This window comes from Pseudochaenichthys georgianus, chromosome 12, assembly GCF_902827115.2.
Source record: "Pseudochaenichthys georgianus chromosome 12, fPseGeo1.2, whole genome shotgun sequence".
In the NCBI taxonomy this organism is placed as follows: domain Eukaryota; kingdom Metazoa; phylum Chordata; class Actinopteri; order Perciformes; family Channichthyidae; genus Pseudochaenichthys; species Pseudochaenichthys georgianus.
The window spans coordinates 12,306,507-12,333,811 of NC_047514.1; the positions used below are offsets into that span (position 1 = coordinate 12,306,507).

General features: G+C 43.9%; 1 protein-coding gene across 1 annotated transcript in view; it reads right to left on the bottom strand.

The window, feature by feature from the left end:
* Positions 1-27,305, bottom strand: part of sardh (sarcosine dehydrogenase) — a 55,255-nt gene that overhangs the window by 4,270 nt on the left and 23,680 nt on the right. The window contains exons 12-21 of the mRNA XM_034096272.2: positions 27,100-27,241; positions 22,184-22,267; positions 21,829-21,942; positions 21,315-21,453; positions 19,223-19,336; positions 17,935-18,082; positions 10,485-10,578; positions 7,799-7,961; positions 7,541-7,709; positions 6,274-6,409 (exon numbers count right to left, since the gene is read on the bottom strand). Of these exons, the coding sequence (XP_033952163.1) occupies positions 6,274-6,409; positions 7,541-7,709; positions 7,799-7,961; positions 10,485-10,578; positions 17,935-18,082; positions 19,223-19,336; positions 21,315-21,453; positions 21,829-21,942; positions 22,184-22,267; positions 27,100-27,241 (1,303 nt within the window). The remainder of the gene's footprint in view (positions 1-6,273; positions 6,410-7,540; positions 7,710-7,798; positions 7,962-10,484; positions 10,579-17,934; positions 18,083-19,222; positions 19,337-21,314; positions 21,454-21,828; positions 21,943-22,183; positions 22,268-27,099; positions 27,242-27,305) is intronic.

Sequence of the window (27,305 nt, forward strand, 5' to 3'; positions counted from 1 at the left end):
AATAGGGCCTCTTTAAAGTTAAACTGCTGTTGGGCTGTAACTTAAATGAATCAACTTCATACTCCATCTTGCTCGGCATTATTTGATGCCGTTCTGCTCACAGGCATAGAAGTATAACTATGGGTTACTTACGTAACCCCAGTACTCAGAGTAACATGAAGTGAGATGTCTCACTATGGGATGCGCCTCAACGCGTATGCAAACAGAAGCATCAATCTCATTACGCCAATCCTGATTGGCTGGTGATCTTGACGTCTACGCCAGGGAATCCACCCTCCCTTTAAGTAGCTTGCGCTACGTCGCAGCGTCATTCAAAATAATCACCTCTTCAAGAAGGGCCGTCTGGTGAGACATCTCACTTCATGTTACTCTGAGCCCTGGGGTTACGTAAGTAACCTATAGTTCTCATTCATAACACTCCGTTTGATGTCTCACTATGGGATATTGAAACTCCCCTATTGCTAGAAATGCTTATCTCGAAAATCACCAAAAACAACCAGAACTTAACAGGTAGAACCCTGTCTCAACACGGGGCCCAGCACTGCGCGGGCCACACTCGGAGCAGAGACATCTAGCCTGTAAAAGCGGACGAAAGTGAGCGGTCAGGACCAGCTCGCTGCTGCACAAATATCTTGGATGGAAACACCCTTGAACAAAGCCCAGGATGTAGCACGTCCACGAGTAGAATGAGCACGCAGGCCCGTTGGTGCCTGCAAACCCTAACTCGTATAAGCCAGAGCAATCACTTCCACAATCCAGTGGGAGAGCCGTTGCCTGGTAACGGGCTTGCCCTTATGAGGGTTAGCCCAGGATACAAAGAGTTGGTCATTGCATCGAAACTCTTTTGACCTGTCCATATAGGTGCGTAAAGCACGGACTGGGCACAGCAAATTCGGTCGCTGTTCCTCAGAGGAACACAGCGGCGGAGGAAATGTCACAATGTCAATTGGGGTACATGAGCCAACCACCTTAGGTACAAAGGCAGGGTTGGGCTTCAGCAAAACTCGCGTTTGCCCCGGGGAAAACTGAGTGCATGAAGGATGTACAGAGTGCGCATGAATGTCACTGACTCGCTTGGCAGATGCCAGAGCCAGTAACAGCACTGTCTTCAGTGACAGGTGTTTCATGTCAGCTTCTTCCAGGGGTTCAAATGGAGGTCGAGTGAGCCCATCTAAAACCACTGCCAAGTCCCATAAGGGCACCAGTGACCTGGAAACAGGGAGGAGCCTGCGAGCCCCTTTCATAAAACGGCAGACCAAGGGATGTTGGCTTGCCGTCTTTCCCTCAAAGCCCACATGGCATGCAGCAATAGCAGCCAGGTACACTTTGATCGTGGAGAAAGCTCTGTGTTTATTAATCAGGTCCTGTAGAAATGATAGAATCACCCCGACAGGACATTGAAAAGACATGTGTCCTTTGTGAAGGCACCACTCCTCAAACACCCTCCACTTACAGTCATAGAGGGACCTGGTGGCGGAAGCTCTCGCACTCTGAATAGTGTTTATCACCTTCTGAGGGAGTCCCACTGTATTCAGGTTATACCACTCACGGGCCAAGCCCATAGTGCCAAGCGCTCTGGGTGTGGGTGAAAAATCCCCCCCCCCCCGCCTGAGACAGTATGTCCCTGCGTAGCGGGAGCTGCCACCGCTGCCCGCACAGCAGCTGATATATCTCCGCCAGCCAGTACATTGCAGGCCAGTGTGGAGCTATTAGGATCAGTGTGTGGCGTTGTTCTCTCACTCTGGCCTAGAGTTGGGGGTATCAGAGCCAGGGGTGGGAACGCGTACAGAAGGACCGGAGGCCAATCGTGCACGAGCGCGTCCACGCCTATCGGTGCGTTTAAATCGCGCATTGAAAAGAACAGCTGACATTGAGCGTTTTCTTTTGATGCGAACAGATCCACCGCGGCCCGGCCGTAACGCACCCACAGCTGACTCACAATTATTGGATGTAGAGTCCAGTCTGCATATAGTGGTGCACCTCTGGACAGCAGATCTGCTCCGAGGTTCATCACTCCTGGTACGTGCGTCGCTCTCAGAGAGAGGAGACGTCCGCAGCTCCATAAGATCAGTTTGCGTGCCAGCATGTGTAACTGGAGAGAACGCAAACCCCCTTGGCGGTTTATATACGATATTGTGGTCGTGTTGTCTGTCCTCACGAGGACATGATGTCCTCAGAGAAAAGGCAGAAAGCGTTTCAGGGTGAGGAACACCGCTAAAAGCTCCAGATAATTTATGTGTGACCGTTGGAGGTCTCTGCTCCAGAGACCCCTCACAGCTCGACCTTGCGTCTGTGGTGACCACCTTCCGCGAAAGGACAGCACCTATAGGCACGCCCCGTACTAGAAAAGTCGGGTGCAGCCAGTGGCGCAGTGCCATTACGCATTTCATAGTGACCATCACTCTCCATGCGCCATGGCGCACGGGGTCCAGTCTGAGGGCAGCTACCCAGCGCTGAAACTCCCTCATGTGTAAGCGTCCCAGTCGTACCACCAGGATGGCTGACGCCATGAGCCCCAGTAACCGCAGACATGATCTGAAGAGAACATATTTGCGTGGCTGGAAATGAGCGAGGCAAGCCCTGAAAGCTTTCACTCTCTCTGCTGACAGGCGGGCTGTAAAGGGCACCGAATTCAGGCGTAGGCCCAGGAAGAGTACAGTCTGGGCTGGGGACAACATGCTCTTTTCTGTGTTTATTACGAAACCCAGGTCGAGCAGGTGTTTTACGAGGACATTCGTCTGCGTAATAGCCTCTTGCTCCGACTGTGCGAGAAGGAGCCAATCGTCCAGATAAGTTGCCAGGCGAATACCCTGTTGTCTCAACGGGGCTATCGCGGCTTCCGTACACCGTACAAACACTCGTGGGCTGAGAGACAGACCGAAGGGAAGTACTCGTAACAGACACCCTGAAAGGCGAACCTCAGATATTTCCTGTGTGGATAATATACTGGGATGTGGAAATACGCGTCTTTCAGGTCGACTGATGTGAGCCAATCGTTTTGGTGCACGAGACGCAACAGAGATGTGAGTGAGCATTCTGAATTTGTATCTTTTGAGATATTTGTTCAGAGCCCTCAAATCTAGTATAGGCCGAATCCCGTTCCCTCCCTGTTTGGGAACGAGGAAATACTTGGAATAAAAGCCGCTCTGACTCTGTTCGGAGGGTATTATAGATATAGCCTTCTTGTCTAGTAGCGAGAGGATCTCTTGCTCTAGAATATGGGCCGACACTCCCCGGACTTGCAAATGCAGAATGCCCGAAAAGTGAGGGGGGGTGACAGCGAATTGGAGTCTGTGACCCTGTGTTATTGTCTTGAAAACCCAAGCAGAATCTGTGAGCATCCTCCACTTTTCGCTTCCCAAAGCGAGTGGAGATGTCACATCTCTGCCGTCTGCCCTCTGTGTCTTTATTCTGTGTCTTTATTTCGGACAAAGCTGCGGCTTTATAGGCTCGTTCAGTCATTGCTGACTGGAAGCGGTCTGCCTTTGCCGGTAGCGTGGGGTTCCTGCTCGGTGCCGAAGCCAGCCGCAGTTGGAGGTGGGCTGCCACCAGCGGTTCCATGGGCGGCATGCGGAGCAGGCCGAGCTTCTCCATGTCGACACAGTCCAAAGAGGAGGCACACTGGATTGGGGCCTTGTTGCTGAAAGGGCGGTCTCTCCACGAGACCGACACCTCGTCCAACATCTCTGGAAAGACTGGGAGAAGCTGCTTCCTCATCCTCGCTGCTTGGGGCAAGTTCTTCCCCTCATAGCGAGATCTGGAGGTCTCCTTGGCCACTTCAGGCCAGGGGATGTCCAGCCTGGACGCAGCGCGTTGGCACACGGTCTGCAAGTCCATACTGAGGCAGGGCGAAGCTGGTGTGCTTTCGCCTGGGGGAGCGGACATCGCCTCCGGCTTGGCAGCCTGGGCAGATGAAACGAAGATGTCATCTTCGTGCTCATCCGAGTCGGATAAGAGGAGCTCAGAGGCATCCTCTTCATCCTCCTCCATATAATCCAGCTGTAGGACATCCTCCGCGGGTGGAACCACGGTGAGGTCCAGTTGGGAGCCCCAGCTTGACACAGCGCGGGGCTCCGCTGTCGCGGCTCTTGCCGCCACCGGGCCCCAGCCTGACACAGCGCGGGGCTCAATCTCCGCGGCGGTCGCCACCATGTCCCGATTGCCGGCCGGCGAATCAACGGACATGAAGGGGTCCCGTCCCGACAGGCTAGCTTGGCGCGCTAGCCGTCGGCGGAGACTCTTGATGGTGAAGCGGGCACAATGCCTGCACGAACCGGGGTTATCGATAGCTTCCTGGGCGTGTTCCAGCCCAAGGTAGGACGAGCAGACCTGGTGTGAGTCCATGCCCGAGATCCTAAACCCGCAGCCGCTAAGCCGAGCCTCCGACTCCTCTGGTGTGAGGGAGAGAAGGGTCCATCCTCGCTTGCCGGGGTGTCGGCGCGGAGGGACAAGCTAGTAACTGGTATGTTACCGAAAAAAATCCAACCTTATCGTTATTCCGAAAGGAAAAAACGACGGGGTAGATTTTTCTTTAAAAAATATTAACTGGTGTGTTAATATCTTCCTTATCTCCGTCTCCTCTGGTGTGAGGGAGAGAAGAGTTCGTCCCCGCTCGCCGTGGTGTCGGCGCGGAGGGATAAACTAGCAACAGGTATGTTACTGTTTGAAGAAAATCAAACCTTACCGTTATTTCGAAAGAAAAAACGGCAGGGCAGATTACAATATTAACTGGTGTGTTAATATTTTTCAATTCTTCTGCAAAGCAAAAAAGTAACCGGCAAGCGCCCGTTGACCGAATGTTAGCTTGGGTTCAGTCTGTGGACCGTTAAGCTAGCCCGGTTACTGATAAAACGAGATGTGCTCTGAAGCGAGAAGAGGTGTTTGAATGACGCTGCGACGTAGCGCAAGCTACTTAAAGGGTGGGTGGATTCCCTGACGTAGACGTCAAGATCACCAGCCAATCAGGATTGGCGTAATGAGATTGATGCTTCTGTTTGCATACGCGTTGAGGCGCATCCCATAGTGAGACATCGAACGTAGTGTTATGAATGAGAACTGCTTAGTTTTCAAGGAGTACATTCACTTGTCAAACCACTGATGCATGTACAGAACTCAGTCTGACAGCCAGTGAAATAGTTTGATACATTTTAATGGTGTACCCACTGCCTTAATACCACAAAGCAGTGAAACAGTGAATTAAAAAAGGAAGAATAAGGTAGGAAGCAAGGAAAGAGAGAAGAGAGCGATCAAGCGTACCGTGGAGAGCAGACATTTATATTCTCTATACATGGGTCTGTTTAATGAAAGAAGACTCTTACAAAGTTACTTCTGTTGTAGTCAGTGATGTGATTGAAGGGGATGTGCTCTGTAATCCTGAGTGACAGGACACTAGATCGCTCAGACCTGTCTGTCTGACTGTGTGTGTGTTTGTGTGTGTGTGTGTGTGTGTGTGTGTGTGTGTGTGTGTGTGTGCGTGCGTGCGTGCGTGCGTGCGTGTGTGTGTGTGTGTGTGTGCGCACATGTCTGCATTCGAGTGAGTGCATCTCCAAAATGTAGTGCTCGTCAAAGCCAGGAGTCATTCCGCTTTGTTTTGTACTCCTGGTCACGACTCAAGGATGGATATTAACCAAATGAGCACACACAAGGGCACACATTCGATCACACAGATGTGCTTGCAACGCAGTGTGTGTCTAACGTTGTGTGTCCATGAGCACAGAATCGTAGATACGGATCTATATAAAGCTAAAAAAACAAAGGATTGTTCGGTTTAATTAACTAAAATAGGCTCTTTGCCTTGGAGCACACCACTTCCACCAATAACTTTGTGTTTCTCTCTTGCTGCTTCAATCCTTCTGTTTGATGTTCCATTTGTTATTTTGTATGCGTCTGTATTATTCACGAGAGAGAAACACCCAAAAAAAACCTGTATGCTGGCCGATAACACTTATGATTCAGTCTGAGGCTATTATTGATAAAAGAATCAGTCCTCAATCTTAAAAAAAGGATTTCTAGAATTTGTTTCTTAATGCTTGAACATAAATCAGTTCTGTTGTCAGGATTTCTATGCACACTTCTACGCAAAACCTAGAACTGTGTTCAAATGGGATTATCTCACGATACTGACATAATGTTTTTTGAAGAAAATTAAGCAAAACGACATTAAATAAGCCCAAAAAACAACGGCATAAAACACAAAAAAGGAAGTAATGATAGGTAAACAGTGTGTACGATGTGTATGTATATGTTCATGTGTTGTAAGTTTAAGGTCTTTACCACTCCTCCATCAGGGTTGCGGATATATCCATATCCGATAGTTTTGTCGATAAAGAAGCCATAGTCTGAACGACGTAGGTGACCAACAGGAGTGCCGTTACGGTGAACTGCTTCCAAACCAAACATGGGTACTTTCCTGAGGGAGAGACAGAGGAGGAGAGTGTTTAACAGTCAAACAAACAACACACATTCATTTTGCACACTCAGCTAATTTATTGTCATGTTGGAATGTTTCTTTAAACACAATTAATTTGATCTGATTCCAACACTGACTCGCTCATGCACACACATACACAAAATCCCTCTTATACATCCATCCATCCATCCATCTTCTCCCGCTTATCCGTGGTCGGGTCGCGGGGGTAGCAGTTCCAGCAGAGAGCCCCAAACTTTCTTTTCCCTGGCGACATCAACCAGCTCTGACTGGGGGATCCCAAGGTGCTCCCAGGCCAGCGAAGAGATATAATCCCTGCACCTGGTCCTAGGTCTACCCCTTGGTCTCTTCCCAGCTGGACGTGCCTGGAACACCTCCCTAGAGAGGCGCCCAGGTGGCATCCTAACTAGGTGCCCGAACCACCTCAACTGGCTTCTTTCGACGCGAAGGAGGAGCGGCTCAACTCCGAGTCCCTCCCTGATGACCGAACTTCTCCAATATGCCCACTTTGATAAAATGTCTTTCTCGTAAAGAAAGCAATGTTTTCATCTCAGAAAGTCTCCTCAAGATCAGAGGGAAAACATTTGTTTTTGTTTGACCATCATGCGTTTGTAAGATTTGTCTTCCCACAACTCATTCGAGAGTGTAAACCTCCAGCTGAAGATTAAAAATGAATATCAACCGAACCGTGATTTGGTGTAATTGCATTCTAGCGTCTGAACCAAGTGGAACATTTTGAATGGTTAATGTGTTTTTCGGACAAAGATCTAATCTAAAAAGAATTTGCAGAGTGTTAAATGTCTAAAAACAGAAACCACAGAAGGGAAAATCAATAAATATTAAACTAAACTACATCTCCATCCTGACACACAATATATCCGTACATTACATTAACTCACTGCACATTTGGTAAATGTATTAGTATTAGTAAGTAAAGTAAGACAATTCTTGAAATTATTTTAGGCTTATGCTAAGAAATCTATTTATGGAGGAAGTCTAAGTGGCTGCAGGAAGCTTTATTTTAATATTCTTTGTTTACGTCAGTGCTCAAATGTGCGATTGTTGTAAAGATAATTTTATTCCTAGTAGCATATAATCTCAGTCTTTACTTACTCATCAATGGTGAAGCAGACAATGCGCCTCCTCAGCCCCTCCTCCTTCTGTTTCTCCAGCCTATCACGGCCCTGGAATGGGATGGAGCTCTTCATTTTGCAGGTGAAGCCTAACCCTGACTCGAGGGGTGTGTCATCAGGGCGAAGGTCTGCGTGCCAATGCCTGTAGCCTGATTATTAGGGGAAAAGGTAGACATTAGGGATGAGAGGCACCAAGGGACTGTTATTTTAGGAGTTAGTGATTTATTTAAATAGTTACCTTTCTCTATGCTGAGTGAGTCTATGGCCCTGTAGCCTGAGTTGATGATGCCGTGCTTTGCCCCAGCAGCCATGACAGCATGGTAGACCGGAAGGCAAGAGTCTTTGGGTATGTGCAGCTCCCAGCCGAGCTCTCCGACAAACGACAGACGCATCGCCCGCACCTGGACCAAAGAGAGGAGGCTTAGAGAGATGGAGAGAGGCTGGTAGAGGCTGTCATGCCTTTGCTTGTGTTCAGACACACACACACACGTTACTTTTAAATGAGCAGATCTACCGGTAATGAATCTTAATATAAACAGCAGCCACCATGTGCAGCAACTGGAGAGAGAAAGTCAATAAATCAGGATAGAATACATGGAATAGAATAGAAAAAGATGCAAGGATAAAATAAGGTTCACGCACATTGAAAGTGTAATCTCCCTTTAGAATTGAATGTCCAATTAGGTTGAATCCTAAAAAAGGTGGAAATGACTGCAGTGAGTAAGGGGGATGGAGGTGACAGGGAAAACAGAATCAAAACAGAAAGAGCAGGGAAGTTGGCAGGGCCTGAGAGGCGGGAAAACGTGTACCAGATAATGAACAATAAAACTGAGAAGGAAGAAAAGTAAATGCTACAGTTCAAAAAAGAAAAAGGATGAATGTTATCATCAAAAACTACTCCATTGTGAATATTTGGCATGGAAACATTTGAACACTTCCATTGTAGAGTTTTGATGAATGCAGCACAAACAGTGTTAAATATGGCAAAGCAATGCAAAATGGTGTGTTTAAAACTACAAGTAAACTAGAAAAAGTCTGGAAATAGCTGAAGATACTGCAATGAACTTATGGAAGCAATCAATTAGGAGTGAGTATCTTGTCTTTTTGTTTTTGCACTTCTGAAACACAAACGACTTCCTTGTGTTTCTCCTACATCTCTAGGATTCACTAACGTTGAATCAAAGGCAGGCTGAAACTTCACTTTAGTGAATAGAAAATCATCCACTATGTTATGCAGTTTGCAACAACAGCTGTGTGGATTTCCATGGGAGTGCTTAATCTTTTAAACTTAAAGACAAGAGTTTAAGATGACTTCTGTGTCAGGCATATATAATCACAATACAAACACTATGAGAATAACACCTAGGTTGAAGGATACCAGAATGATTAGGATGCAACATTATTTATTTAAAACAAGTAGGAATGCTTAAGAAAAAAAAGGAAAGGAAGCGAGCGAGAAAATGTGGGAGGGAGTGAGAAAAAGAGAGAAAACTCTCCAACAGTTTCCCCAGTGGGTGCTGTGACAGCCAGGCCATCTGGCCAGCCAGGGATCACCCTGGGCCCCATATGTACGCCATGAAACTCTGGGGAGGACAGTACATGTAGGCCCACGCAACACAAAAAACTCTCCGCCAGATACACAGGTGATAAACTCACGCAATCCCTATGCACATACTATCTACCAGGCAAACATCAAATATAGACACAGAGCACAGAAACAAGTAAAACCGAACACGCATGCCAGCACACTGCATCAACTGGGAGGAGAGAGAGTCTAAGGAGATATGAGGGGGGCACGGGGCAGAGGGAGAGAGAGAGAGAGAGAGAGAGAGAGAGAGAGAAAGAGCGCTCTACTCTCGCAGCAGTGCAGCCATTAAAATGTCACCCGGACGAAGCCAGCAACCAGCTGGAACACAGCACAAGCAGCGCACACACACGCACACACACGCACACACACACACGCACACACACGCACACTAACACTTCTGCAGAGCTGTGAGAAGATGCTGACTGCAATCATGGGAGCGTTGAATAATTTATTCAAAAGCAACTAAGACAGAGCGAGTGTGTGTGGACATATGCGTCGCTACATGGGCCGGTACTACATGCTCCGTTTTGATCCAAGGCCAGGAACAATGTGGAGGTCAAACTGAGCGGCCGAGGCTTCAGTACCTTACAGCACGTGATGGTGTATGCATGTTAGTGAGTGACCACCGCATGCTGGAGCCAAACTGTTTGCTTTTGGCTCGACTGTTTCCAACATGGTGGCTGGCAAAGAAATTCTCAGTTTACGGCCAAACAGTACACAAACAAATATTTGTTGTATGCCTTCGTTCATTTTTGTAGAAGGGATATCCATGCTGAATGCAGTAACTGTGCAGGAATATATATTTTTTTACATTATTATAGTTTTCTTCAAATAGTTTTCTATCTGTGTTTTACATTTTTGTTTTGTTTTTACGTCTGCACCACAACACCAAGTCAAATGACTCGTATGTGTTAATATACCTGTTTCTGATTCTTGTGATTCTGAGTAAGAAGTGGGGTCAACCACATATTGCCTTTGGTTGTAGTTAAGACTTCTCCATTAGAATTTGATTCGCAGCCAGAAGCAAATGCTTTACTCGCCCCTCCGTACATATAGAGCGTAACAGGAGGTTGTTGCCAGTATTAATTTGGCACATTTGACCGTTCCCCCAACTGTTTGGAAAACAGAATAATATAAATATATGGTTTTCCAAGTGCTTGTAAACAGCTGCGCAGTTACTCTATTTATGAGTTTGGAGTTGTTATACCTGAGGGGAGGAAGTAGAAAGAGATAGAAGGCCGTGAGGGTTAGAAAAGAAAGGTCAGGAAAGACATCTATCACACAAATGCATGCACATAGTCTCAGATTTCTGCTCACTTAATGTGTGTGTGTTCACCTGATGCCCTGCTGCGCTGACAACTTTGTGGGTGGAGAAGGGGAAAGCTTCGTTGCTCAGGTCGGCGTCCAACACCTCCTGCAGCACCTCTCGACTGCACATACAGAGAAACACAGAAACAGAGATGCTCAGTCAAACATATTTACACCTGCACAACTGCTGTGGAGAAAGATACTAGATTTGCTTACTCGAATATCAGATGTTCAAGAAAGCAAAACAAAACGAACACTTATTATATTTGCTATAGAACCATTTTCCCCTCTCCCACAAACACACCAATAATTAATATTACATAAAGATGAGTCAACAGAAAGAAACACTAAGTTTAGCTTCCTATGCTGCGTGTGTGTTTGTGAGTGGGCAAGTATACAGGCAATATTTTTGAAACAGTGTGGCATGAAGCCAAGGCTGAAGATATTTGGGGAGAGAGTCCAGGTTATGTTTGCGTGTGATGTACATGCTTGTGTATCTGTGTGGGGGCGTCCTACTTTTTTTCCTACAGCAATTGATGTGTTCATAGTTGGATGTAGAAACGGGGATGTTCGTATGTGAATAAAACATTTCTTGCATATATGCATGAGTGAGCCAGTACTGTATAATGCACAGGCTAATATTCTCTTCGGGCTGTCCTCCAGTTTCTGTCTTCCCTTGAGTAACTCACTGAACTCCCAAGACCAAGGCCAATTAGCTATATGTAAATCAGTGACCGGCTGTGTGTGTGTGTGTGTGTGTGTGTGTGTGTGTGTGTGTGTGTGTGTGTGTGTGTGTGTGTGTGTGTGTGTGTGTGTGTGTGTGTGTTTAGCCGGAGTCTAGCAAACCACCAATTTGTTTCTCTGACTTGCCACTTAACTGTGTCTCTCAGCTGTGAATCAGATTATGAATACATACAGACACACATATGTCTTCTCTCACATGATTTAATATATTATCAATATGGTTCATAATTACAAGGCAACAGACGAGCACCCTGTTGCAAGCTGTGCGAGCAAAAAGCTGCAAATCCAGATACTCCTTCTTCCGGAGAATTGGAATTCTCTGGGGGAGAGATGAATTTTTTTTTAACGCTGCAATTTTCCATCTCCTCAAACTTTAAAGAGATCAATTGGCTATCTTAGAAAACAAACCCCAAACATTGGAGGGTCGATTTTAGCAATTCCTCATTTGTGGCAGAAACAATAACATGGTAGCTGGGATTCATTACGTTACTGTTCAACGAGAGATGCAATACAGACGCTAATCTTGTTTATATTACTGATACGCACACATGTGATTTTAATACAAACACTCACAAGCTAAATGCACTTTGGATGTTCAGAAAAACTCAATGAGCTACGTAATCAACCTTTTATGAGCATGTGGGAATTCACACACACACACACACACACACACACACACACACACACACACACACACACACACACACACACACACACACACACACACACACACACACACACACACACACACACACACACACACACACACACACACACACACACACACACACACACACACACACACACACACACACACACACACACACACACACACACACACACACACACACACACACACACACACACACACACACACAGAGTATATATTGGCTTTCTGCTGCTAGTGACGCACTGATTTCTGGTTTGACGTAAGCAATAAGAGTAAGAGCAACAGAACAATCTGACAAAGGGAAAGAGGACACAGAGAATAGGCGATTGAGGCGATTTAAAAAAAGAGCTGGATAAGATCTACAGAGACATGAGTCTGACAGTGAAGAAACAGAGGAGAACAGAAGATGAGAGAAAAGCCTCAAGGAGAAGAAGAAATCGACATAGCCCACACAGAAAACAGTGTGGCCTAACCCTGCTGCTGGGGAGAGGGAAGAACAAAGACGCAGGGTGCATGGAGGGGGGGGGGGGGGGCAGAGGAGGTGAGAGGGGAGGAAAAGATAGACGAGGAGTTCAGAGACAGAGATCGGGAGAGGTAAAAGGTGGCCCTGCTTGCTATCTGGGTACAACAAAAGGAAAACTGCAAGAAGAGAGTGACAAGCTTGGACTACAGCCCATGTCCAAATGTGAGGTACTGTTTTCCCACGTACAGAACAAGATTTCTCATCCTGACAAATAAATCAATAGATGATGGTTCTGACGGATGAGGGTAAAAGGGAAACTGTGAGTCTCATGTTCGGTTATGTTTCATTTAAAAAAACATAAATGGAGAAAAGACATCACAGTCCCTGGTTGTCCTCCATCTGTCAAATCTGCAGGCTGTAAAATGTCATAGGTGTAGTATAAATGCAGTAAACAGAGTTGTTGACATTTATACTTTGAAGGTCATCACTGTAGTATTAACACAGGGGAGTCCTTATGGCAGGGATGTGGGATAAGAGATATGATTCTATAGGATTACCTTTCATTACTAATATCATGTAGAGAACAGTAGAGTGTTCGGATTAGAGGCCTAAGATAACATCACCAGTGTCTACTATAATGGTTATCCTATAATATTCCTGGATTCATTCTTTGGTCATTTGGAAAAAGTGAAGTTAATACAAAATACCTAAAGCTGAGCCATTTTAAAGGTCATAACCCAGAGAAACACAGAGTATTAGACAAATGAAGGGGAAGTTAAGCAATCACCAAATGTATTACAATTCATAAAATCATGGATGGTTGATAAGATATTCCACTCAGGGTTATAATCATAATGTGCTGCAGGTTTCCCTTGAAAAAGAGATTGTTGATCTCAAATGGGATTTTACCTGGTTAAATAAAGGCTACAAACAAACAAACAAACAAACAAACAAACAAACAAACAAACAAACAAACATAAACCTAAGCTACAACTGAAAGAATTAGCAGTGACAAATATTGTCATAATATGGAACTTAATAGCCTTTTAGAAAAAATAAACTGAACGATGTTTTTTCTGGTTTAAAAACAAAAATAAATTATAAATAATTGGTTCCAGTTGTTTTCCTATAAAAGCAGACAGTATGAATTTCTTTCAATTCTTCCTAGAGTAAACAACAGAAAATGAAAACATGATTTCTTTACAGCAGATGAAATGATGCCGCAATTGAAAAAACAAATTAATACAAATTATTTGAAAAATCAAAGCTAGTATTACCTTCCCTTTAGGTGACTTACTAATAGACACTTACACTTACAAACACTTACTAATAGACAAACACAGTGGCGAACAGTGTCTATCACAACTGGACCTTCTGTAGACACACACACACCCCCCCCCCCCCCCTCCTCCGCGGCATTATAATGTCCGTCTTTTCACTGAATTCTCGTCTTGAAAAGGGTACTCACAACAATTCTGCAACAACTTCATCTTCACCTGTTGCACTTGTCATTTCAACGTTAAAAACAATTAAACGGCATGAATTGCTTCGTCGCATTCATCTAGATCAGGGGTCTCCAACCTTTCTCCACCTGAGAGCTACTTTGAAAAAATTAAAGTGGCCAAGAGCTACTTGCATCGCATCGCTTACATTTATTCACATAGCACTCATCAGTTGAATTAAGCTACTTTTGTGTGAAATTGCAATACCTAAAGCTTATCTAAAATCTTAACTTCACATCAAGGTCCAAGAAAACGACAATTTCTCACATATTAATATGGACAACAACATAGTAAGTACATCACTGAAGATTCACATAAATGTCCAAGAGCAAATTACAATGTTTTCACTTCTTATTATGGCCCACATAGTAAATACATCGCCTTAATCACCACCTTGCAAGCATCTTATGGCACGTGTAAAATAAGTGCATTCACTCTTTTTTACAGTTAGTGAGATGACTGGCGCTGCATGGAGTCCACCATACAGGTGTCTGCTGGACCCACTTAATAGAGTCATTTACTCTAATAGAGTCATTTACATGTTGATCAGTCGGTCTTGTTCTGTATTTAGATTTCATTCATGTCAGAAAAATCTGCTTCACAAAGGCAATTAGAGCCACATAAAGCAGACAGGTTCAGTGCTGCTTGGTGAATGTTCTTATAGTTTTCTGGGTCTACAAGGCTCCAGAAATGTTGTGAGTTTGGCTGAGACTTAAGCTGAACATGATTTTGGAGATGTATAACCTCCATCTCCATCTCCACAGGATTGACACTGAACAGTGCAGCCATCTTTTCTTCTTCTTCATGTTGACATGAAATTATAAACCATAATTAATCAATAGGTCTAGCCTCCCTATATCTGTGTGTGACATTTTTCCATCCTCAAAAACAAAAAACTAATACTTCTGCAGTCGAGCTGCAGCTTCTAGCAACGGTCTTCTGAAAGGACACTGAATGTCTTGAATGAGGCATCACACACATGAAGTCTGAACACAGCAGACAACAGGAGTATTTACAACAGCATTATAAAAAAAAAAAGTGCATGTGGGTGCACACTTACATTCTCTGTCTTACTGTTACATGAATCCCATGAATGTATGAGATTAAGTTAGCTTCATCATCTCAATCAGTGATTAAGTGAATAATAAAGTTTCTATCAGGTCACTGTCAGCCTGTCACTCTTATTAGTAGTTATTTTTCAGGAGGGGGCGGGGCTTGGAGGAACGGAGAGGAGACGGTGATCGCGGAAGCTTTCCTCCTGCCTTCACAAACTTTACACGCGTATTTATCAACTGAAAATAGCAAGAGAACATTCATACTCTGCAACCCAAGACTTGATTAAATCCACCAAAAACGATAGGTTACTTACGTAACCCCAGTACTCAGAGTAACATGAAATGAGATGTCTCACTATGAGATGCGCCTCATCGTGGAGCAAACAGAAGCATCAATCTCATTACGCCAATCCTGATTGGCTGGTGATCTTGACGTCAGCGTCAGGGGAAATCACCCCCTATAAGTAGCTTGCGCCACAACGCATGCGTCATTCAAAATAAGCACCTCTTCTCGCTTCACCATAGCAAGGAGGGCCGTCTGGTGAGACATCTCACTTCACTGTTCTCATTCATAACACTCCGTTCGATGTCTCACTATGGGATATTGTAGCTCCCGTATTGCCAGACGAGCTTATCTCGAAAATCGCCAACCGATCTGACTCAGCACTGCTTGAGTCAACCTGGGAGTAGAACGCCCAGACTGTTAAAAGGCGGACACAAGTGAGCAGCGAGTACCAGCTCGCCGCTTGCACCAATGTCTTGAAAGGGAGACATCCTGGACAGAGCCCAGGATGCCGCCAGACCCTGAGTCAAGAGAAAACTCGCGAACCCGAGGGTGCCTGCGAGCTCTGACTTGTATGGGCCCCACAGCAATTGCTTCCACACAACAGTGGGAGAGCCGTTGCTTAGTAATAGGCTTGCCCTTGTAAGGGATAGCCCAGGACACAGGGGGCTTGGTCATTATGACAAAGCCCCCCCGATCATGGTACCGCTCACGGGCCAGGCCCATAGAGCCAAGCGCTCTGGGTGTGGGTGAAAGATCGCCCCCCCCGCTTGGGACAGTATGTCCCTGCGTAGTGGGAGCTGCCAAGGCTGCCCGCACAGCAGCTGATATATCTCCGCTAGCCAGTACATAGCTGGCCAGTGTGGAGCTATCAGAATAAGTGTGTGGCGTTGCTCTCTCACTCTGGCCAGAGTTGGAGGTATCAGAGCCAGGGGTGGAAACGTGTACAGAAGGACCGGGGGCCAATCGTGCGCGAGTGCATCCACGCCTAACGGTGCATTTAGATCATGCATCGAAAAGAACAGCCGACACTGAGCGTTGTCTTTTGATGCGAACAGATCCACCGCGGCTCTGTCGTAACGCACCCACAGCTGGCTCACAATCCTTGGATGTAGAGTCCAGTCTGCATAAAGTGGTGCACCTCTGGACAGTAGATCTGCCCCGAGGTTCATCACTCCCGGTACGTGTGTCGCTCTCAGAGAGAGGAGACGTCTACCGCTCCATAGGATAAGTTTGCGTGCCAGTGTGTGTAACTGGAGAGAACGCAAACCCCCTTGGCGGTTAATATACAATATTGTGGTCGTGTTGTCTGTCCTCACGAGGACGTGATGTCCCCTGAGGAAAGGCAGAAAGCGTATTAGGGTGAGAAACACAGCTAAAAGCTCCAGGTAATTTATGTGCGCCCGCTGGAGGTCTCTGCTCCAGAGACCCCTCACCGGGCGACCTTCATAAATACCTCCCCAACCTGTCAGACATGCGTCCGTGGTGACCAGTTTCCGTGAAAGGACAGCACCCATGGGCACACCTCGTACTAGAAAAGTCGGGTGCAGCCAGTGGCGCAGTGCCCTTACGCATCTCACAGTAACCGTCACTCTTCGCGCGCCGTGGCGCGGGGTTTAGTTTTTTAGAGTTGATTTTTCGAAAAATCAAGAAGCAACGTTACTACGCTATATCGATAATCGAGCGGCGAGCTACTGAAAAGCTGCCCGCGAGCTACCGGTAGCTCGCGATCGACGTGTTGGAGACCCCTGATCTAGATCCTCTGTCTCGAGCCAGTTAACTAGCAGGCCTTTAGAGTACCCTGGAACCGAGGGAAACTCTGGAAGAACACGCCCGTTGGCTACAAATCAATATATGATTGGTTGATCAAACTGTCAGTCCAAACGTACGCTCTCATTCAGTGCAACGGCCAGAGCATTCTATCAAGGATGTAGAATACCTTGGTTGAAGGATATTCTACCCAGAGACCCAGAACAAGATCTGATTGGTTGCTTTCTTTTCTAACACAAAACCACTGAAATGCGTAGTGCATGGTCCGAGAAGGACAAACAAATCAACGTAACACTGTAATATTACAGACCAACAACACAGATACGATTCTCATTTATTCATTTTATATACCTTTTATTTATATAATTAAATCGATTTTTTGTTTGTTTTATCTGAGTGTTCCAGGGTATTCTCTGAATACCTTGAAGGCCCTGACGGTTCATCACTGGACAAACATTGCCATCTAGTTGCTCATGCCATTTCGCGTTTGCATGATTCAGGTGACATATTGACGAGTCAGGCCCATGAACCTCTAACCCAAGATGCAAACTGTTGTTGACACATAGAGCACCATTGATTTGTATCATTACCACTCACCCAGATGAGAAATAGATTTAAATTAGCTTTGAACGGTTTACAGCATCAGGAAACAGCCAAGGGCTCCATTAAACGGCAGAAGTACTCTTTAACCCCCATGGTTCTGTCTCCTGTTTTCAATCACCCTCCGTCCCTGCACACTGCCTCTCACCTCTTACGCCTATGGCCTCGAGAATGGGCACTTAACCCGCTTTCCTCTTATCGATCGTACAGCTCTTCCTTTCTGATTCACAATTGCTTGTGTCTAGGATGTGAATCATAACCCTTCTATTCTTTTTTTTTTACTCTCTTCTCCAACCCTCTTCTTTTGTCCTTTTCTTCACCTGGATCCATGAATCATAAAAATGTCTCCATTCATTCGTAGCCGCCTTCCATCACTCTTTTGTTTCCTCACCTCTTGGGTCCCTGGATGCTGATCATCCCCATGTCCTCAGAGTGGTCCGTTAGCTGGCAGTTGAAGCCTTCATCCTGAAGAACGGTTCTGATGTGGTTCCAGTTGTGTTCTGCCACGCCTCCTCCAATGGCCAGGTAGTATACATCACCTGGAGCAAAGACAGGAAAGAAATTAAAATTGGTTAAGTGGAGTAAAGACAGCTGACAGAAGAAACACACAACAACAACAAAAATACTATACTATGGCATATTCTGCTGTTACACATTTTGTTGAACATAGCTTCCAAAAAAAGGAAACAGAAAAAAAGAAACATCTATTTTTGTACTCTTTATTTCGCCTCTCCCTCCCAAACACTACTTGTCAGTACTGTAGGATGATAGCATCAAAATGGCAGCACAGAGCTCTGCAACCGGCTCCCGGAAGTTTTGGTGTCTGTTTCTCCATAAGAGGAAACTCCAGAGAGATTCAGTCATACGTGTCTGGAGAAGATTCCGTTTTGCGACATCTGCGACAAGCAACAGTATCAGAGTGGAAAGTAATAACCATTTTTTACCTGCTTGTGTTGTAAGTTAGCTTGTTAGCTTGTTGCTTGCAGTAGCTGACTGAGTTATTGGTTTGAAACATATCCAATCATCTCTAGTGGGATGTTTTGGTAGTTGTTGGAAGGAAACTTCATGGTCTGGTTTACATGGAAAATCCGGCCACACTACCACATTTGCTGTCAAAACTTTGATTGATGTAAACTCTGTACTGCTCTGCGCTGAAGGTTTCCCGTTTCTTTGCCGGTGTTGTGTCAACAGCTACACAACAACGATTGCCTTTCAATGTTATGAGTTATGACATACCAAATCTAGCTGTGTTTGAAACACAGATTTTAGGAGAGTGCACAGGCATCGCCCTTTTTCAGCACAGAAATGTGAAATTCTCTGCACATGTATTATTCAGTTTAGACAGGTTCATAGATTTTAGGGGATTTAAAAATAAGAAAACACATTATAAAATGGAGAGGGAATTTAAGTACAATGACAAATAAGATGGCATTAAACACAACAAAAGAGATACAGGTAGGAGCAAAATGATGGATAAAGACACAACAATACGTTAAACAGAGCTAAAGAACCATAAATCCAAAATGAGATACAATGCAATGACAGATACATCCAGCAACAGATACATAAATTGTTCAAATTAAAATAAACAACACCGATGTGATGATAAAGAGAAAACTGTAACAATGGAGAGAGCAACAGATATAGCAGTATCACAGACAAAACACACTGTGGCTCACCATTGGACTGTGGGGCCAGGGGCATGTTGGCGGCACCAGGCTCCAGTCTGCTCACCGTCAGGTCAGCCTCCGTCCCTCCTCCCTTATTCAGCATGCAGGTATACACAGTGGAGCCTAAAACACACAAATAAACAATGAATTCCTCTGGCAGAAATTGTGGACCAATTTAAAGTGTGCAGTCTCACAGAACGTAATCTCAGAACAAAAAATAAACCCGAACTTTAGGTCAATCTTCAGTAACCCATTCTTTGTGAGTTAACCAGCTTCTGACCTTTTGTCTGCATTTCCCCCGCCCCCACCTTTGAGTAGGAATATAATGTTTTTTAATAAACTCAAGTGTTCTTTTACTTCTTTCACAACTTGCTTTAAAGGGGCAATCATTGTAAACCTCTGCCTCTAGAAATACACAACACTTAAACCTTTTATCTTTGTAAAATAGTAACCAAGGAAACATGATTACATAGCTTAATGAACATATTCATAAAGAGAACATGACTGAAATATTTCACTTATGGTAGAAGACAAATAATAACATTCCCGTCATCCACGAGATCTTCAGTGATGTGATAATGTGTGTCTGTCCCTCTGTCATCTCTCATTGAAATAAATGATTGATGTTACAAGTAAACTGTCACTGCTACTAAAGGAAAGGCTGTCTGAATGTGTTAGCGTAGCATAAGTCGGCCCGCTGAGACATTAAATATTCTCGGAGCAAGGGTGACCACTGTGATTGCTGTAAGTGGGAAAGCAAGGTCAAATGATGTGTCATTTAAGATGTTGAGAAAGCATTTCAAAAACCACCTTCGTAGGTGGGGTGAGATCTAGATGGCATAATGAGTGGAAGATAATAAAGTGGTATTAGATGTGAGCACAAAAGAAAATATGAAAACAGTTTACAGAAAATAAACGGCAGCAGTGCAAGCTGAAATGGTTATTCGAACAATTTAATGCACTTTTTTCTTAATGTAATTTAAGATGGAAAAGCGGTGGCTTATGAAAAACATTTCCATGGATGAGATACTCTAAATTGGGAATATGCGGTTATTATCTTTGAGAGTGAATAATGCTGTATTCAATAACTGTATGTCTACCTTTTATATGTTATGCTATTAAATGAGTTATTACTGTATTTTCAAAACTGTACAGTGCTGAGTTTAATATATGTTAAAATTGAAAAATGGCAAAAACTTCACATCCATAAATTGAAGCCGATTGTATTGTGTATGTATGCGCCTAGACGGTTATGATGTTATTGATCAATTTGCTAAAAACTGGAATCACCTCTTACCTATGTTTTTCTTGGTCCTTTTAATAATTGCTATTATAACAAAGATAAGATTACGACATAATTCAGTCATCAAATGTATTTATTTACATTTGAAATGCTCAAAAAGAAGAAGACTTAAATGATTAAAGATTCCATTTAAACCATGTCGCTGCATGACAGGGGACAATACTGTTGGAACAATTTTTTCCCGTTTTGATATTACACAACTGCTTTTACAAGTTAAGTGCTCCCCATGACAAGTAGGGTGGCATGTGCAGGTCTCCTTTTAGTGGTGGAACCTTTGAGAGACATTTTCCAATCCCAGACAAAGAGACTTTAAAACTAAAAGATATATCTGTCCTGGCATTCTTTCAGAACTTGAGTTTCTGACATCCCTGTCAACACATAGGAGAGGTATCCTATTCAGGCATAAAAACAGATAGTGGTTGAAGTGAGAAATTGGAGGGAAAAGTGGAGAAATAATAGAATATCCGCATAACTATTTTTACCATTCGTACAAAGCTGTCATTGCAGAAAACAGGAACAGCTACAAAGACCAAAAACTAGCATTTAATATTTGTTGTATTTGAGATTTTGTCAAAGATTACTGTTTTCCTAAGAAGTTGGCATCTGTTTAAATCCTTCCTTCCATGAATTTGCCCTTTTCATTCTGTCAATCTTTCGCCCATCTGTCTGTGTGTGAGTTTCTATGTGTGTGTGTGTGTGTGTGTGTGTGTGTGTGTGTGTGTGTGTGTGTGTGTGTGTGTGCGTGCGTGCGTGCGTGTGTGCGTGTGTGTGTGTGTGTTCTCGCTGCAGCACACTGACCCGACTTCTTGTTGACATCAGCCGTGAACAGCCAATCAGCTGCCTTCTTGGCATCTGGTCCAGTCAGATAGAACTTTCCAAAGTAGGACATGTCGAACACCACCACGCCATTTCTGCACGTGAGGCACTCACTCTTAATCTGCAATCATAAAAGAAAAAACCCAACACACATTTAATCAACAGTCCGTGACTTTTTAAAGATTTTTAAAGCTAGATCCTTGAAGGAAAATGTCATTACAACTGTGATTTTAAATGAAAAACAGAGTGGTGCTGATGTGTTTGTTTGTACTTGATGCACCAATAACCTTTCTGACTGTTCTCTCGTCACTGTCATGATTGTTTTCCATGAGGACACATGTGCCCTTTTCTCACGGGAGCCTTCACACTCATCTGGCGACCATGAGTTTCTTTTTTGACCCATTCACGTTTATCAAAAAAGGAAGCGGCATGTAATGAAAAAACATTACTCTACTGAATCACACACATCTTCACACATTTACGCTTGATATCTTACCACTTCATGATGAGGAGGGAAGTCAAAGGTGTACTCTTTGCCCAGCAACTCGTTGTATTTGTAGTTTTCATTCTTCTTAACGTCATAAGCCCCATAGTAATCGTAGTCTTTAACCTTGGAAACAGACAAACAAGCAGTTAGAGGCTAATTAATCATCCCTGTTTCCATGTGAGCAGAGGACAAAGCAGTGAGCCAGATTCTGTTTCCTTGTTGTCCGTTTTTTGGCAAGCCTCTTGGGAGAGTTTGCATCTTAATTGTTTATGTTTCTCCAAGTGCCTCTAATACACAGATGTGAATACATCATTAGCGTGCACATGCTTGTGTACAATAAATGAGTGCAGTGAAAGTGTCTCACAGGAGCGGCCCCATCTTTGTTGAACCAGCCAGGCCTCTCCCAGCCGTGCCTCTCCTGGAACACACAGCCCTGCTCCGTCAGCACCTAGGACAAAGAACAACAACACACACATACAAAGACTTCAAATCAGTACATGCAGCTGAGATATATACAACCGTTAACACATACAGTACATAACCGACGAGTAACATTGATCCAAAACATTTAGCTGAAGGACACTAAAACGCTCCGTAGGGCTGAAAGGCACTCAAAGTTCAATCACTACAACCCTTCACATTACGCATACTGATTTTATCCCATGTTACAGGTCACCTATTATGCAAAATCCACTTGTTCATGTCTTTTATACATAAACATGTGTCCCCTCTGTGTAAAGAGATTCTGAAAGTTTCAGAACAAAAGATTAGCTCTCTTTTTCTCCTGATCCATTTATATAAAAACCTGTCTGAAAACGAGCTGATCCGATTTTGGCCACTTTATGATGTCAGAATGATTTAGCCAATAACCAACCAAGGTTTCCCCCCCCCACCTGATCACCTGAATCTCCTCCTAGAGCACCATTGTGTTCTTTTTAACCAAATCTCTCTCAGAGGGGCGTGGGGAGGGGCTCCTTGTTTTCATCTAAAGTAACAGACACAGAATCAGCACTTTTGAAACAGGCCTGAAACAGAGGGGATTATGGGATGCTACAATGATCTGTTTGGTATTTGGAGCCAAACACTTCAGAGACATGTTTTGTATATATCTGAGAACTATAATATATTGATGAAAAACAGTATAATAGGGGACCTTTAAGATAAAAATATATACAATCAATGATGATGAGGAAGTGCAGCTTTTAACTGAGTACAACACAACAAATATAGTATGTATACTATATTTGTATATACTGGTCAAGAAATCAAGGATTAACAAGTATACTTAATCCTTGATTTCTTGACCAGTGTTAAAACAAGATATTTCCGCGCTCCCCATCGTCCTTGTTCAAATTGACAGTCGCCCACAGTTGGCAGGTATGTACCGCTATGCTCTCCTCCTAGCAGGCAGCTAGCTGTCTTTTGCCAAAACTTCCCACACCGAGCTATAATTACCCTCTGTGCTACCGAGGTGGAGAAAACGTGGAAGCAGCAGTGTCAGAGCTGGCCTGTTTGTGCTCTGAAATAATCTCGAATTGCCTCCTAAAAGCAGACAGTCTCATTATTTGCACAGCTCCCTTGGCAGATCAAACTCCTTAAGTAGCTCTTAGCCATAATACATGGCGCCGTGATGAGGAGCAAGAGCGAGTATCTTTAACAAAAAGCTCATTTAAAAAATAATAATTAGACTTCTTGTGTTTTTTTTCTGAGTTACTCAGCCACCCTTGCATTTATCTGAGGCACTCCGACAGCAGGAAGGCTAGTTGCTAGGTGATGGCCCTCGACGAGTGATTAGCAGGGGTCTAATGGGCTGGCAGCCTAGGGTTGGACCAACCCACTCTCACAGGGAGCGTGCTCTCCTTCAAGCAACAGTCCGTCTACCTGAGAGCGACTATTTGTGTCCTTTCAGTGCTCTGTACTGTAGCCGGCTAGCATAAGATCTGATGTCATAATTATACTGAACATAACATGATAATACCTGATCTGGCACTTGTTATGCAAATGTAAGTATTCATTGCTGGCTAGAGGGATCTGTAATAGTGATACATTGAGTCATACTGATACAGTGTTGTACAACAGGATGGAAGATATGCCTGTAAATAACACTGCATGCTGACAACCTGTTGAGCATTTGAAGTGTTAACCAATTTTTATGTTAAAAAGTATCTTCAAATGCTATTGGAAATGGAAATCACCAATTAAATGTGGCGTACAAATATTTGTAATGATTAAGCTTGCACTGCAGTGGAACACAGAAGCAAACTCTGGCCACGGTACATCTTTTACGTATTTCTATTGCTGCCTGCACGCGCGTCATACGTCAATGGTGTGATTCTCTCAGGACAGGTGGTACTCTCTTTTGGAAAAGACAGGAGATACAAAATGACCTTGACAGCAATACTTGGATTATGCTGCAAGTAAGGCTTTCTAAGAAAAAGCAGCACATCTGTTTTAACCTATGGTTTTAACTCAAGTTCTTGTGAGCTGTCAATCATGCAAATTAAGTCCATCCTTTTGAAGTACAACATGTGTTTTTAAAATCAGTTCAAAAAATAAAACAGACAGTACGATGTACGATGTGAGGGTCTAAGGACAGAGGGTGTCGTATTGTCATACTGATATTCTGTACACACTGTGAAGACCACTGAGACAAATGTAACATTTGTGATATTGGGCTATATAAATAAACATTGATTGATTGATTGATTGATTGATTGATTGATTGATTGATTGATTGATTGATTATGAAGTACATTCAAACACTTGTTATGAAGACACAATCTACTTACTGAAAAACATTTAAATAAAAATCAACATCACGTAATGTTAGTGCTCATTCTGTACAACATCTTAAAGAACCTTCTGGGAAATCTGGTTGATTATGCATGAAAGGTGTCGGGGAAGCTTAATAAAATAAGCTGTAAAGAAAGCAATGATCTACAAAACACATTGACAGCTTCACTAATGCAATTTGTTTGACAGTAATCCGCTCTGAAAGAATGCCCTCATGCGTAAGCGAGGGTGAGAATCGCAACAGTTAAAAGGTAAATAAAGTCTGGAACAGGAGAGCAAGGGTATGTGGGTCATTAATGCATAAAACATGGTGGCGAGGCCCATTAGGAGTTTGTGTCTGGCTAAGGAGAGAAAGGAAGCAGAAAGACATCCGAGAACCGGTAACCGAAGCTAAGTGTATCATTTATACTACTCATGTTGGCAAGGATGGTATTAATAAGTGTAGCTGCAGGGGCTAAGTCACACTGCTAACTGCTGTCTGCCGGAGTCTGATACCTCATTCACACCAACGCAACTCCGGTTCAAGCGCCGTGCTAGAGCTTTTCAGGTTCAGAACCGGTTCTTCGGTTTAGCTCCGACTCTTTTCACACAGCCAAACTGGATAAAACGCAGCCTTTTTGTTGTTGTTCAGGAAAGTTGATCCCGCCCCTGCCCCCGCCTCGACGTAAGCGTGACGTATGCAGTGCTTTTGCTCTAGCCGGACCATTTTTTGGTGCTCGAAACGAACCGGATTCCGGAGCTAAGAGGCTGTTCCGCTGCGGTGTGAACAGGAAAACCCGGTGCTTTTCAAGCTCCAGCTCCGAACCGGCCCTGAAACACTGTTGGTGTGAATGAGTTATTAATCAGCTTTTTGCCTCCAGATTTGAGCAGAGAAGACAGGAGGAGAGAGACATATAAACCTAAGGGAGTAATGAGCGAGAAGGGGTCACAGTTTGACAGATGATATCTTTTTAACACTTACATCAACAGTGCTTCAAGACGAGCTTGGCAAAATATTAAAGGATAGAGACATGAAAGTGTACATTCAGTTTGTTCTACAATCCTATTTGCAGCTGAAATGAACTCAATTCAATGTGTTCTCTGCACTGTTGAAACCTGCAGAACCTGGGGTGCAGTGGCATTGTTACTATATTGATTTCACCTCATTACTGTCTCAATTATCCAATCAGATGCTGCGGTTAAAGAGGTCAGAAGAGGGAGAGAAATGCCGTAACCGCTTCTTTTCTCGCACAAAAAAACAAATTGGAGCCTGAACAAAGATAGTGGTGATCCCAGAGGAGAGAGAGGGAGAAGCAGACATGAATAGAAGGATGAATAGGAGAGAAAACTGATTTTGGAGGACGTCAAAAAGAGAATACCAGAGAGAAATAAAATTGAAGGCCGTGGGTAGATGCATGGGGGAAAGAGAGAGGAATAAATGGCTTGAGAAGAAAACGAGAAAAAGAGGTGAGTCATGCAACCTCTAAAAATATAGGAAGAGATTGAAGATGCCAGGAAGGTTATATGGCAGCAGAGAAGCTCCTGCGACTTAGAGAGTGAAGCAGGTTTCATCTATGTCAGGAAACCTAGTCAATATGGGTCCAGAAAGATTCCCCCTCAGCTATGTTCAAGCCAAAAGGTCTAAATCCTGAAAGATTCACAGCTCTGCCTACACTTTTACGCAGAAAGTCAAAGCCCTGCTAACCTAACTGAAAGTGTTAGAATAGAGCCAAGGTTATACTTAATGTTTACCAGATGGAGGAACATTATTTATGAATATGGTTTTGTAACATCTCGGGGGAAATAAGCCAGAATAGGAGATAAAATAAAAATGTGTGACTAATGATACTCTTCCAATAAAGACACAAACTGAATACTGTGTGTAGTCACAATATAAATAAATACAAAAACAACAGTCTACAAATATAACAGGGACAGACAAAGTGGAGTTATTGAGTGTTCAGTATTGTCTGTTAGCAGACAATGTTAGATTACCCTTTTTTTGCATCATTTATAACAGGGCTTCTCAAACTCCGGACCGAACTGCAAATCAATCCGGACCGAACCCTGTGTCCCATTATATAAAAAATTATACAAAATAAAAAAAAACGTTCTGATTCTGATGTAAATTAATGTATATTTTCTTGCGTTGTGAGAATAAACGTGCATATATATTTACTTGTGTGCGCGAGCGTGACACGCATTGCAGACTGCAAGTTAACCGCAAGTTTACCTTGACTTTCTAATGCTTCTAATGCCTTTTTTGCATTTTTGGGGACTTTACTGGCATTGATCCGGACCAGTGACCTAGTATAAAATTCACAAGTGGACTAAAAAAGTTTGAGTACCCCTGATTTATAACATGTTGCTTTCAAACCCAAGGTGACTCAACTTAAATGACTCATCAAACCACAGTTGAAAGCAGCTTGATTAAATCGCATAAGGAAACACACACAACCGGATGTTTCCTTGAACTCTTCAATACACACCCCTGAGGCGTTCATGTACCTGATGAAAAGGATCCTTCCTCATGTTGCGGCTGGCCAGCGGCTCATCAAACGGGAACACCACAGAGTAGTTTTTAGCGTACGACTCGTGGCTCCTCTCTCTGATCCACTTTGGGTTGTCTGTCAGCGAGTTATGGAAACGTCTGAGACAGGAGGGAGGCGAATTCAAAAGATAAACGCTCATTAGAAGTGACACGCATTCCGATT